At 28.7% G+C, this 15,395-nt stretch overlaps 1 protein-coding gene across 1 annotated transcript; it reads right to left on the bottom strand.

The window, feature by feature from the left end:
* Positions 1 to 1,450: 1,450 nt before the first annotated feature.
* LOC120089309 (peroxidase 51-like) lies at positions 1,451 to 5,308 on the bottom strand. The gene is made up of 4 exons (XM_039046744.1): positions 5,096 to 5,308; positions 4,214 to 4,414; positions 3,966 to 4,131; positions 1,451 to 1,860 (listed from the first exon to the last, which is right to left on the bottom strand). The coding sequence occupies exons 1-4, from the start codon at positions 5,306 to 5,308 to the stop codon at positions 1,451 to 1,453; spliced, it is 990 nt and encodes a 329-aa protein (XP_038902672.1).
* Between the last annotated feature and the right edge of the window lie 10,087 nt (positions 5,309 to 15,395).

Genomic DNA, 15,395 nt, shown 5'->3' with positions numbered 1-15,395 from the left:
TTTAAGAAGATGATGGTCATAATAAAAAAAAAAGTTGTGAGCAGACAAGCATAATTTTTTAAAACTAAAAATTAAAATCCAATGGAGCATGAAATGGTAAAACTCCCTAATCCTTGGGATTGGACAACAACTTACTTTTGAACAGGGTATTTCACTCATAGGTTAATGTTATTATCTCAAATTCTCCAAACCTCTCTTTCTTGGTTAAAATACCCTAAAAAAGTTTTACATAACTTAAAATCTATTCTAACGCTTTCTATAAGAGTAATGTTGATATCAAGTTGTTTAACACATCTAAAAATCTTTTGAATTAAGCGTTGATGTTGATGGACGACCAAGCAATGATGAACAATCCTAAGTGAACTGCATATTGTCAGATGAAGTAATAAAGTGGAGAATACTCCAAGTATTCCCTCCAAGGTTACAACAAATATTCTTTGGCCTATCCTCTCAGGTCGCAACGATCCAACTAAAATGTTAGGCAACTCAAACCATTATGCACTAAAAGTTTGAGATCAAATATCAACATCAAAGAACATCTTTTTTTGACCAATTTTTCTTTAAATGAGCAAATGAAACAAATATGATAAAGTAGAGGGATTAGAATATTGAAATATTGTGTGTTCAAAAGTATTTGTGAGAGAGATATTTAACGGAGAGTTTTAGATCAAGAAATTGGATCTCAAACTTTTAACCTCTCATACAAAAATGTTTGCTTTTTTTTTTATTTTAAAAAAACTCAAGTTCCAATGAAAATTCAATTTAAAAACTTATTAGATATTAAAATGTTACAACATTAAGAGTTAAAATACTAAAAAAAACTATATATATATGTGTGTGTGTGTGTGTGTGTGACGCTATAAAAGTAAAAAATAATAATAAACTTTAGACTACAATAAGATTATCTAGAGTTGTCCTAAATTTTTTCTCACCCATATGTTCGGCATTGTAACTTACAATAAACCCAAATCCTAATCCAATACATATACCTAATCTTTAATATGAAAAAATTTAAACTTTGTGAAAAGGAATAAATATCAATTAATGTTAGACTATGAGTCTATAATCATATTGACATATAATTAATTTAGAGTTGTAATCATAGAATTCAAAATATTTTCAAAATGACACCTTCAAAGCCATTACATTTTTACAAGAGTACATCAATCCAAACACACGACACCGTGTGGTTGAGCAAAGAATGAAAATCAAATCAAATTAGAATGAAGAAGACAATTTCTTAAGCATTTGTACAAATAACCATCTCTCTCTTAACTCCCCTTTGTTCCAATCAATCTTAATAACAATAATAATAACAACAAACAACCTCAAAACTCAAAAGTGTGTTCGACTATTTGGTCCAAAAAGTTGGAAAGAGTTATGGACTCTACTCCTTGTCGACCTAAGGATTTTATAACTCCACTTTTTGCCCCAAATGTCTCCGTGATATTCAAGAGTTAAAAACGCCACAGTCGGTGCGAATGTTGCCATCGGATCCGGTCTTGACTCCGACCCGACCCAACTTGGTCATGGCATCAATGAAGGCCTTGTAGAAGGTTTGTCCACTATGGGCCCAAATCTTGACAGTGGACTTGGACCTTGGGTCAGTGAAGAGGATTTGGTCAGAAGTGAAAAGGCCCATTCCTTGCTGGAGATTCTTGAAATACATATTGTCAAACCTTCTAGGAGTGTTTGGATCCATATCTATGGCTATCCTTGGATCCACGTCTTTGGGACACATGGCTTGGAGCTTGGCTGCGTATGTCGGGTTCAGTGTTGGATCAACTGGATTTGTACGGCTGAAATTGTATATTCTGTTTGCAAATTTGCTGCAGTGGGAGAATCCTACGGTGTGCGCAGCTGCAACATAATTTTCATGTCAATCAAATTTCTTTAATCTCCTTCAACACTCAAATGAATCAATATTAAAAGTACTCGACTAAAATGAACGTATTTAAAAATATATACATAAAAATTTATCAACGTTAAAAATATAGGGACCAAAATGATTAATTAAGTTTTTACTTTCTGTCAAAAATACCCTTTAATTTTTACAAGGTTAAATGATTTCTTCTATACTTCAAAAAAAAAACGCACTTTTAGTTTTGGACAAAAACGTTGGTACTTTGTTTCCAAAATACTCTAAACTTTCAATAATATCCCTAAACCTTAAGAAAGTTTGAAAACATCCTTATTATAAGTATATGGATGGAAATTGTGTTAATACATCATTTCAAAAGTTGCATTAGTACCCTCGACTTTTCAAAATTATATATATATACTTCTACCTTTAGTATGACAAATAGGCTAGTCAATTTTTTTAAATTTATTTCGAGTTAAAAGAGAACCAATTTTAGAATAACTTATATAGACACCGTCATTTTTTTTATTTCGAGTTAAAAGAGAACCAAAATTATATATATATACTTCTACCTTTACGTGTTTGATTCCTACACTAATTTTTCCAGCAACCGAACATAACATACATAAGAAATTCAAGTTAAAACACAAAATCTCAAAATCAAAATCTCCATTTAAAATGCAATAAAACAATGAATAGTCAAATATAGAAAGAAGCAACAAAGGAATATCATCTTCAATTATTTTGAATCTTCTCCATGAATCATAATAAATAACAATTTCAATCGCAAAAGAGATCAACAAAATCTTTATCGCTATAAAATTGGTAATGCACATGTTTTCTTTCTTTTTCCTCTCATTAGTTGTCCTCAAAGTTATGATCTAAATCTGAATGTATTGAACACACATTCAACTACTAAAGGTTGAGAATGGAGAAATGAAGTATATAAAAAAAATCATTTATCTTAAAAAAAAAAAACAATGTTTATATATTAAAAATCATTTATCTTAAAAAAAAATCATTTTATCTTAAAAAAAAAAAAAGGAAAAATCAAAGAATGAAGAAATGAAGTATATAAAAAAATCATTTTTAAAAAAACAAAAATCGCTCTTAATTAGTTAATGAAGAAAATGACTTGAGAAGGAAAAAAAAAATACGCAAAGAAACAAAACATAAATCATAAAGAAAATGGAAGTCAATATTCAACATTATTTAGGCTACTAATTATACATCGAACCATGGAAAATGGGGGTTACATCACTATGCCAGCAGAATATTTTGAAAAATCTAGCAATTTTTAATGCTAATTATAAGTTTATAACACATCTCAAATTTCAGGAAGGAGCTCGGTCACCTAGACCTAGCTTACCTCTTATTTGTAGCAACTCTCAAGATAGATACTTCATCTTCCAAATGACTTTACTAAAATATATATACAAAAATATTTAGATGCATCTCGGGAATATCTATCTTTGTACATCCCATCTAATTGTCCTATCATAATGTAATATGTGGCAAACTATTATTATTTATTTTTAAAAATATTTTAATTACTTTTATGGTGTGAATGATGGGAGGAGAAGCATAAAGATGTGTACATCCTAAATTATCCATATATATCTATATACGTTATACTTTTAACCATTAATATCCTCGCAAGAGGTCACCTTTTTAGGTATATATTTAATGGCACTAACCAAAAGAGTCATCAAAATGATTAAAGAAAAATTATGCAAAAATCACACTTGACATATGGTGACAGTTGCAATTACACTTTCAAACTTTCAATTGGAAAAATTGAGTTTTCAAACTTCTACCACTGTTAAAATTGTACGCTCGAAATTATAATAGTTGAAGAAATTGGACCTTTCAAATGATAAAAATCGAAAGCTCAAACTTATACAATTTTTACTATTATGTAAGTTCAATGTCCAATTTTAATATTTGTATAAGTTTGGAAGCTCAATTTTTATAATAAAAAATCTGAGAGTATAATGGTAACTAACACCATACTTTAATGGTGGTTTTTGTTTCTAAAATATTTGGAAAATATGAAAAGATTGAGAAGAGAGTTGAAATTGTGAGGGAAAATGAAATTAAATACCAGAGAGAGCAATCATGTCAGTTTGAGAAAGACCATTGGCAGCAAACATGGCATTAAGTTGATTGAGATTAAAGGTTGGTTGTGGCAATTTTCCTTCCACATCTGAAGCCCTTGAAACAAGCCCATCCTTTCTTCCTAGCTCCACTGCATAGGAAGGTCCTCTGGCCTGTATTCCAATCTTAGTTTAATTTTTTTTAAACAAAATCATTATCAAATGAGATAGAATATAATCAATGGAGAGTATAAACCAGTGAAATGACGTCTCGAGTAGCCATCACGAGAATATCAGCACATGAGACTTTATTTTTACATCCCGGCACAGCGTCGATTGCCGCTTTGGCTTTGATGACGGTATCAAATCCATCGCCAGCTAATGAAAGATTATCAGGGTGATCCTTCTCCGCCGTGTTACTTCCATCTGAAGCAATCATCACTGATGCATCACATCCCTATATTTTAACCAAATAAAACAAAATCCCTCCATCATTAAATCCAAACTCACAAAAAGCATCAAACTCCATTCTCATGCAATCATTTAAATCATTTTGTGTCATCAAAGTCCATTCGTCGTTTATTGCTGTTTCGAACGATCAAGTACAACCTATTCAGAATTCGTATTTAATATATTTATTTATTTGTAGTTATTTACGATTATGACTCTAGAGTTTAGAGTAGTGCATTATATAAACTGTTTAACCTTTGAGATGCCGTTTATGTATTCATAAAACATTTTCTCTAATAATATTGTTCTTCCTCTATCTTATGGACGTAGCCAACACACTGTTAGTGAACCACGTATATCTGTTTGTTGATTCTTTTATGTTGTTTTATATTCTTTAATTGATGTTTTCGTAACATGTTTCATGACTTAATTATAGTCAGTGAGTGATAATAATATATGGATTATAATAGTAGATGTAGATTATTTTAGCCTATGTTATAATAGTTTGTTTTTTAGATGTAAACTATTCTAATTTAAGTTACAAATGATAAAAAAAGATAATTATATAAGAATAAATACTCGAAACAATTAGAATTTTTAAATAATTTTAGTGTAACTAAATATGAATTATAATAATTGAAAGCTTCAACTATAGGTCCAAACATTGAGTAGGAATCAAATAAATTACCTGAACAAAGCAATCGTGGAAGAAGAGGCGAAGGGTGGCAGGAACAGTGACAAATGTTTGTTTGAACTTCTTAGTTACAGCTTTTCGAACTATGCTTTCGACGTTAGGGCAGACATCGGCATAGAAATCTCGTCGGAGCTGTGCCTCCGACACTGGAACAACCGCCAACAACGATGTCAAAACGATTACCAAAACCACAACGAAGCTTACCATTTTACTTTCTTCCATTTTCTTTTTCTTTCGAAAATGGCAACCTCTGTCTCTCTTTTTTGTTTATTCCAACTACAAAGGTTGAGAGAGTTGAAGAATAATGTGCATATATATATATATACACACACACAAGACTAGTCTCAACATTTTATTGTTTTTTTTTAAATAAAATATTTCTAAGAAAATGTTTTTTATGATTGTGTTGATCAGATGGGTTTTAGATTCCAATATTCCATATTTTTAATTCTCTAATTTAATATTCACTTACTCATAAAAATAAAAAATAAAAATAAAAATAAAAAATCCATGTTGTGTAAATATTTCATTTATTTTTAATTGTTAGTTTGTTAAGACAACTTAAAACATTAAAACAGCAAGAATCTTTTGTCCATTATCATAGAATTAAATTCACATTCATTTTAAGCCTAATTTAATAGATAAGACATCAATTCTCATAAAAATTGATTATTTGATTTTCTTAAAAAAACCATACTTAAAATTTGAATTGAAATAGAACGAGTTTATTGGTGTCTTTTTTTTCCTAAGCAAAACAACCCGTCATAAACTACAAAAATATCTTTCAACACAAATAAAATAAACCACAAAGGAGGAAGTAAACATGTTGAATCGTGCTCAATTTATAATATCATACTCGCTAGTGAATGCGTAAAAAAATTGTGACTCTACCTCACATATGAGTTTATTCATCTTTTTAGGTCTTACGTAAACCAAATTATTAATGTTTAGGCCAATTAGATTATGTTGAATAATGGGGATAAAAATATAATTATTTTATCACTTTTATTAGTATCATGTAAATTCCGAATAAGGAAGGTAAATAATTTAGACTAAAAATTAAATAGTTTAGACTGAAAACTAAGCTTTACAAAAATAAGAATTAAGGAAAGAAAGGAAGAAATTATACTAAAGAAAGAAAAAATATTACAATTATGATAAGACAACATACAATGACTTAACACGTATTGATTGTGTTTTAGAAGAAAAAGGAAAAAAAAGATATCTCACAATTTTTTTTTACAATATTGGTGAAGAATCGAATTTCTAACTTCGAAATTAATAGATACAACACACATTGATTAACAATGACTATAGATATATCTTAATTGATATTTAGAACAATTCAGAGATGGAGATCAAACATTCCATCTCTAAGAAAGGTCATATCAATTACTATTGAACTAAACTCATTTTGGACGTGGTTAAATAGGTTAATACAATAATTATTGTAAAATAAATAAATAATAACTCTTTAAGTCAATTAGTGAAAAATAACATATTTTTAATTTCTAAAAATATTATATCTATGTTTTTTTTTCTCTCTCTTTTCAAAATCTCATGTTTGTAATTATTTTAAGAAAAATGGCATCCATGTTTTTTTTTTTCAAGAAAAGGTATAGACTACTTGACAAAATTTTATTTAAAAATACAAGTAAAATGAATTATATGAAATTAAATAAGATATTCATTTGTATTTGAATTGGCTCAAAAAAAAAAAAAAAAGTTATATGAAGATTACCTTAGCAAAGGTGCTGATGGATTCATCATTTTGACAACTAATTTTACGCGTTGTCTAAAATTAGATCTAAACAAAAATAGTATACCTCTATTTTCATATACATATATATATCAAAATCTCATATGAATATTTTGACTCTTATGGTTCATTTTTTATTTTTTGTTTTTAAAAATTAAGTCCATTTTTTTCCATTTTTTTCGATGATTTACATTTTTTTTTAATATAATGATCGAACATGTATTGTGAAACAAGTCTTTTATTGAAATAAAAAACAAACACTCATTTAATGATCAAACAATTTATAAAAGAATAAGAGGCTTGTTGAATTAAAAAGAATAATATAAAAGCATTGAGACATTATAACTTAGAACAATTTATTATTCATCTCTCATTTAATTTCAATGGCTACATTCTCCCTTTTTTTTATATATATAATACATGGAATAGGAGATCAAACCTGATAACTTCAAAAATAACAAGATATATTTCACGACCGTTTTTTCTTTTTTTCTTTTTTTTTTTTAAATTCAATATTTAATGACCGTTGAGTTATACTCCTTTTTAACAAAATTGCAAGAATTATAGGCATTATTGTTCAAATTAAAAGAGCAAACCAAAATTACCGTTCATATATTAAATGATTCTAAAGGATTATTTGACTTTGAATTGGGCAACGTCGACCAGTGGCTATGATATATCGTGCAAAATTAATGCAACTTAAAATTTGAAAATTTAATCCCTTTAATTGGCAACTAGTCATATTTTAATACAATTAAATTAATTTAGATTTTCCACTCATGTTTCTCTCTCTAAATTTATATTTTTTTAGAAAAATGTCACTCTTTCTCAAAGATTATTTTAATATTAGTGATTGATGAATAATTAACTTAATTGGAATAATTGTTTGCATTAATGATTTTTTTTAGTACAATCATTTTTTAATTATTTCACTCTACAAGACTTTGTTTTTTCCTATTTTTTTTTTTATCCAACATGGCTACCAATTAAACATGATAATCCACTCATAATTTAGATGGTTTTGACATAATCGTCTTTGACTTTTTAATCTTTTGTTCATTTTATTTTCTTAATGTCATTTCCTCTCTTAATTTTCGTTATATTATTATTTATAATCTTTGGAAATCAATTTTAAGAAGCTAGAGTACTTTTTAAAGATTAGTAGATTGATTATGGCTTAGAATTGTAAAATCATTTTGACATAATCACCTTGACTTTGCTAATTTTTTAGTTAACAATTGTGAGGTTGATCAAATCATACACCTTTAAGATTTTGGAATTTGAAATGATAATAAGTGTTTTATTTCTTAAACTATATTGCCTTTTTAAATGTGTTTTAGTTTTGAAAAAAAAAAAGTCATTCAATTTTCATAAAGTTTGTAGTGTTTGGACAACCACTAAAGATGATTATTAAAATTAAGTTTTAGAATTAGGTTATTTTAAGTGAAACACTTGAACCAAATTTTAAGAAAAATGTTTTAAATGAGTGTTTAATTGAGAATTCCTCCCATTTTTCATGATGTACAAAATTAACTAAAATATCGTCACACAACATTCACTTTAACATGTTTGCTACCACCTACTATTTGCAACCATTTGTAATCACTAATGTTCGTCACTAGAGACCACTACATTTGGACATTCTATCTAACAACTATTGCCACCACATCCACCGTTGGCGACCATTAGCTACCACAACCATCAACGTCGGTGATAATATTTTAAATATTACTAAATTTTGGTAGTTCAAAACACTAGGAAAAAGAAAACAAATTTTATATATATTTATATATATATATATATATATATATCTTGGTTTCACCAAATGGTATCATCCCAATGGAGATAGTTGTTCTCACTTATATGTTCATGATCCTCCCATTATCTAACCAATGTGGGACAATCATCCATCCGTCTAACTCTTATCTAAGCTAACTCTTCTTTCATTCGAGCATACTGCCTATCCAATAGATTTCAACGACGGAATACACCATGATTACTTCTAAGGCTCCACTATACCTCTTTGTTCAACATTTGAGGATATATTCTACCGACATGGTTAAGTTAGTAGCATGACTCTGATATTAACAACCCTCCAACTATCTCCACAATGGTATGATATTGTCTATTTTGGACATAACCCTCATGGTTTTGCTTTTGGTTTTACCCAAAAGGCATCTTCTCATTTGAGATAGTTGTCTTCATTTATATACTTATGATCCCACCGTCTATTTAATTAATGTGGAACTTTTATCGCATTTCCAATCATATTATTAACGGGTGAATTGAGGATACATAATTTTATTTTATGTTTAGAAGATTAAGTTATTTAATGGAAATTTCTTTTAATAATTTGATATTTAGAGAATTATTTTTTCCACTTCTGGTTATTTTTTATTTTTATTAAAATAAACTTGTTTTACTCACCCAATCCCTAGGTTAGTTTCACTCCGCTAATTAAATAATATGAAATTTTAATCAAATTTCAAAATCAGTGTTTTTTTTAAACTACTTTTTGTTTTAATATTTTCTATGAATTTAAGATTAACATTTAAGAATTATATATATAAAATTTAGAAACAAAAGCATGATTGACATGGGAATCGAGCATAAGAACTAAAATTCCATGTTCATTGATATGATGTTTACTTGAAAGCATACATTAAATCAATTGGTGGACTTATTACCATCGTCGGTTTTTTGTTTTTTTTTTTTAAATAACTTAATTACCCACAAACTAACCATCAACAAGGTCCTTATTAAGAATGAAGAACGTCCATTCGAAGTAAATAGAGTTTCAATAGTACCCTCTCAAAGGTATGAGCCCTTAAAACCAAAACAAATATGCATCCCATGTCAAAGAGTGGGCAAAAATTACACATATGCTTACAATGAACAAAATTAACGACATGCAAAATATGAGCAAGTACCAAAGAAATTTCAACTCACATTCTTAGTCTCAGACAGGTCAATGAGCGACTTGTTGAGAGCACAAATGATATCTACTAAGTCTGACTCCACCGGTAAAGAGTGACATAGCGTCCCTCGCATTTGGAGCACGAACAATTGTCCAATCCAGATTGTTCTATTACCTTCTCATTTTTTAGTAGAACAAAATAGAGATATCAGACACTAGAAGTTAGAGACGTTAGTTCATCGTGCATTACATGTGCTCGAAATTAATTTCTTTTGTTTCAATTTTCGGAAGTCTCCAAAGGGACAACTCAAAATTAATTACTTTAGATCTTTATCATGTTCCTTTCATCTATAAATGAGACCTACAACAATTTTATTAATTATTTTACAACTTTTCTTCTCTTATTTACATTACTTTTTTCTTCTCACATTTTTTTTTGTTAATTTACATGCTTTTATTACTTGTAATTTTTTTGTTGATAAAACTTAAAATTTTTACTTAATTTTAGTTAGTAAATATTTATTATTTAATTTGTTAAAATTTAAAAAAAAAAAAAACAAAACAAAATTAGATGGTGCATACAAATAAAATGGATTCATATCTTTTAATACAAATTTATTTTAATATTTTATAAGTTTTATTTTTATTTTAGTTTGTATTATTATTCATATGAAATCTTATAATAATAATAATAATAAAAAGGTAATCAAATAGAATTCATCATCATTAAATACCACTATATTAGTCGGTGAACTTTTATTTTCAATTAGATATTGTTTCTAATATTGTTAAGTTAAAAATATGATAGAGATATTCTGGTAAGAGTCTTATATCTCGCTGGTATGAATTTCTTTTTTTTTTCCAATACAATAATTATGGGGAGGAGAATTAAACATCCGAACCTCTTAGGATGGAGGTCATCCTGTACTATCGAGCCAAACTCACCTTGGTTGGCTCCTTTATGAATTTGATATAAACAATATTAATATTATGAATTATTAATCCATTAATTTCTACAAATTTAATACATAACTATTTTCTTCCCCTAAAAAAAGAATTTTTTATTAATACATTACCTGTGGAAAAAAATAATAAAAAAAAAACCTTCTTCGAATATGTGAGTAACATTTTGATTTCAATTGAGGTTTATTTTGATAGAATTTTTTTTCCAATTCTAACTCATTAGAATATATGTTTATTACAAAGTGATATTTGGGTGTAGTTCAGGTACACTCATTTTCATGGATTCTATGAAAAAAAAAAAATTCTAGTATTAGTGTAGTATTAAAAAAAGTTATATTACCTTCATTCATTAATTGCCACAAAAGTAAAATTTAAAATTTGTATGGGATCTACAAAATAAATGGATATATTAATTGATGATGTGTCAAATTACGATGGTAAGTAGTAAGTCCTAACATACTACTAGAAATTATCCTCATTCCCTTCAATCACCAAGGGAAAGAAAACTAAAAATATCTTTTTGAAAAAGAAATTTGTCTCGTGAAAATTTGTGATTAGACATGGGAAAAACTGCACAAAGATAATTTGGGATGTACACACGTATTTTTTCTTATTATTTTAATGTTTCTTATAACTTTGGTCAGTATTTTATAAATCCTAGAATATATTTTAAATATTAAACAGTTCTGTTTCAAAATTTTTCCTAAAAATTATTATTATATGTCAAAGCGAGCATATCTTAACTGATATACGAATGTGTTAACGATAAAGAAACATGTGGTTCGAATCTCTCTTACCCTATTATACTTTAAAAAAAAAGAATTTTTGTTATAATACTGGAAAAAATAAAACTAAATAAAAACTATATATATATATATATATATATATATATATATATATATATATATATATATATTTCCTAGCTAGCTTGAACTTACTAATATTATTTATTTTATTTTTGAAAATAATAATTTGGTTGAACATGCATACAGCTTGATGTGTCTCTATCTATAGCTGTTGCTTCACATTCTCTATCGCTGATTGCGGTTTGTGAACTCAGTCTCACAATAAGTCTTTTAATTTTCTCACTATATTAATTAATCATAATATTCGGTTCCACAATTAGGAGTGCATATTTTATTTGACTTATGAGTTTTGGGTTTATCAAATTTGGACTTGAGAATTCTCTTCCTATCGTTTGGATAAAAGGATAAGTTATCCAAATATGGATTTGTGCTGAGTGTTGATATAATATTAAGTTTGCTGAAAGTCGTACGTATGGTTTTTAGGAGAGATCTTTTAAACATTTTGATTCAATCCATTCATGGAGTCAAATAATGTTGTCGGGTTTAGCGTGTGAATGGTGTTGAAAAAAAAAAACCCTTCACTACTATCACGAGAATAAATAAGAAAAATAATAGAAAAATTAAAAAAATAGACGTAAAAACACAATAATTAACGTGGAAAACTCCAAACCTAAGAAAAAAAATATGAAAGAATCAAATTTCTTGCGGAAGCATGTAAACGTCGTGCAATTGAATTTCAATTTTGAAGAATCCAAAATACATAGAAGAAAACATGAAAATTACAGGATAAACAATTAAATTCTAAGCATGCTTCTACAAAGGGAAATAGGAAAGAAGAAATACTAATCCTTGATAGTCACTTCTCCTTGAATTTCCACTCGGATGGTCATGATCAGCAACTTCACTATAAGAACAAGAAAGTCTTCCCTTGAACCGATAAGATCACAATCACAGCAAAAACTTCTGGACATCACCACGCGATCAACTTGCTATTTTCAAGAACAAGTAATGAGGATGAGTGGGCTCCTTATTGGATTTTTGGGGAAGGGAATTAGAATACAGAAAAGATGAGAAAATTTTTTTTGCTTGAGAGAGTTTTCTCTATCTACGTGTTTCTGGTGTATATCCACACTACTGTGTTTTCACAAAACACATATTACTTAGAGGTGGGAGAGGGCGTTACAATAACTCCCTCACATCTACATCAAATAACTCCCCTATAATGGGGAATTAAGAAATTATTTAATAATATTAATATATAATCTTTGTAATATGGTTAACTAATTAATTAAAAAACCATATATTATGCATCTTAATCACATTAAATTGCAACTCTCTCTTATAATCTATAGTATGTATGTGAATCCTATCCTTCTAAATAATATAAATAATATTTAAATTTTATTCAAAATTTTATCTCTCATATATTATATAATTTTAAATATAAATCATATCTATAACTAACTATATACTACAATGTATCAATATACATTATATTTTATATTAATCACATTAGTATAATTAATGTCTTTAATTCCCTTAAATAATTTGAACAATTCAAACTATTTCAAAAACAATTATTACTTGTTTTAACCTTAATGAGCTAGCAAGGAGATCTTATGGACCTACAAATCAGAAGCTTCAATGATACGAGATTAATTAATTAAGCTCTCTAAATAAATTAATCAATATTCATTAACTATCGGCCACTCTACTGAAGATAAGCAACTGCACTCTTCACCCTGTAGATATATTTATGTGTCTAGGGATATAACCAATCAATAGTAAGTCAACCCTTCACAAATTTCTCATAACTACAGTTGGATCAAATTACCGTTTTACCCCTGTAGTTACATCTAACTCCTTAACTGCTACTGATCCCTCTAATGAAAGAACAGTTTATAATCCAACTATAAACTAACCCTTCTCGGGCCAATAAGAGAGTGAGGTCGCATTGTTCAAGACCTAGAACCAACTATTAACGGAGCAATTCATCTAGTTTCCCTAGAGAACCCATGAGGAGCCTAAAATGAGCATATGAGTCAAATGAGGGAACTTAGAGAACTCATGAAAAGACCTCTGTCGAACCTTAGAATGGTAGAGTTTAAACCGTCTAAATTCTAAACAGACGAGCCATAAAGGAAATGTTGAGAAATTGAGTGGGTGGTGCACTTAAGCATTAGTTACAATGATGGTGTAACCATCCAATGATCGAGTATTAACTCAACACTTTCAAAGATTTAAGATGGGGATTATGGGCTTGAGCACTAGTTACGCTTTACTATTCTATATAAACGGACAAAGTTATTGGTCAAAGGTATGCCTAAAATATCCCATCATTTTCTACTGTCAAGTCACTCAAAAACTCGATATTGACTTGAGCAACGAACTATGTGTGGCTTGACACTACACTGGTGCTCAATTTCTTTTGTCTTGTAGGCACTTGGACTATTATTCTCCGTAATACAAATTTATGGTTGATCCATTTTTTGGTATCAACGAAAATGACTTAGCTCAATTGAATAGTTTTAAAGTATTTAACATTATGTTATTTAGTTTAGGTTTACTTCATTTGCAAAAGTCCATTGGGCCTGTTAGAGATTTTGTAGTATTTTAGTATGCATTCATTCTCATTGTAGGCTAGTTGGAAACCCTAATATGAAAATCTCCATAATCTATCTCTCTCTATTTCTCCCTATATCTCTCTATCGTCCCTTGAAATGGCACTAATCAAATTCCAATGTCTATGCTACTATTATTAGATATTTATGAATATTCTTTAAATAAAAAAAATGAAAACATGTCTGTTTTGTTTGGTTTTAAAAGTGAAAGAAGCCAATTTTTTAAATAATGTTATTTTAATAATTATTAATAAAAATAGGGTTGGGTTGAAACTATTGTCAAAAATAGATTTTTAAATCGTGTACTAGGTACACAATTGCGCCCCTAAATCGTGTACCCGATACACGACTTCCTTCAAAGCACATGAAGTGGCAGTGACCTAGCACACGTAAACTGCTACATGGACAGTCTATTGGGTTGTATGTCCTTAAACTCATAGTTTGTAATGTTAAACATATTCTATTATCAATAAAGATGTTATTGACGTTTATTAAACAAAACTGCTATTGAATATGTGAATTGCACTTATAAAGACTAAATCCAATAAACTAAAGATCCATGACTATTGAATGAATACATGAACTTTATATGGAGATATAAGAGTAGATCAAGTTCAGTAAATAGCCAAAATGGTCTATAGTTGTGACATTCCAAATTAATTTGTCACTTAAACTCAATATTTTGTGGTAATTGCGAATATTTTTATTTCGGTGGATAAATCGAATTGTTGTAAAGGATGACACAATCTAATTGATTTGTTCAGAGAGGAATTTTGGATTTGATTGAAGGAAATTTTGGGATTTATGTCGAACTTGTTGAGGTTAATGCCCTAAACTCTTGTTGGGTTCTATAGTTTGTAAACACCTGTATTGAACAAACGCTTGTAATGTAATAATATGAGATATTTTCTTCACTGTTGTCTATGAAACATGAGATGTTTTGTTTTACCACAAACCAATAAACTAAGATCTCTGGTTGTCGTTATAACTTAAGCATGTATGTGGAGACATACAAATGGATCATGTCTTAAGTGATGACCAAAATGGTCTGTAGTATATGGATATAGGAGGGAAACCTTATCCTGGTGACACTATGGATGCAGCCCGCTTTATAGATAGTTACAAGTGCTAAGACGTGCTACAGATGGTCTGATCCTGATCATTCATGTAGAAACATGCGAGCAGGGGTGTCCTATACAAAGGTTTTTGTATAAGACTGGACCACGAA

Source organism: Benincasa hispida, chromosome 10, assembly GCF_009727055.1.
Source record: "Benincasa hispida cultivar B227 chromosome 10, ASM972705v1, whole genome shotgun sequence".
Lineage (NCBI taxonomy): Eukaryota > Viridiplantae > Streptophyta > Magnoliopsida > Cucurbitales > Cucurbitaceae > Benincasa > Benincasa hispida.
This window is presented reverse-complemented; position numbering and strand designations above follow the sequence as displayed.

Bases quoted from the DNA above. Each gene is read 5' to 3' on its own strand.
- LOC120089309 (XM_039046744.1), bottom strand. From the start codon at position 5,308: ATGGTAAGCTTCGTTGTGGTTTTGGTAATCGTTTTGACATCGTTGTTG. The intron at 4,132-4,213 runs GTTTATACTCTC...ATTGGAATACAG, and splicing joins CTCGAGACGTCATTTCACTG to GCCAGAGGACCTTCCTATGC. The intron at 1,861-3,965 runs GTATTTAATTTC...ATTATGTTGCAG, and splicing joins TGACATGATTGCTCTCTCTG to CTGCGCACACCGTAGGATTC.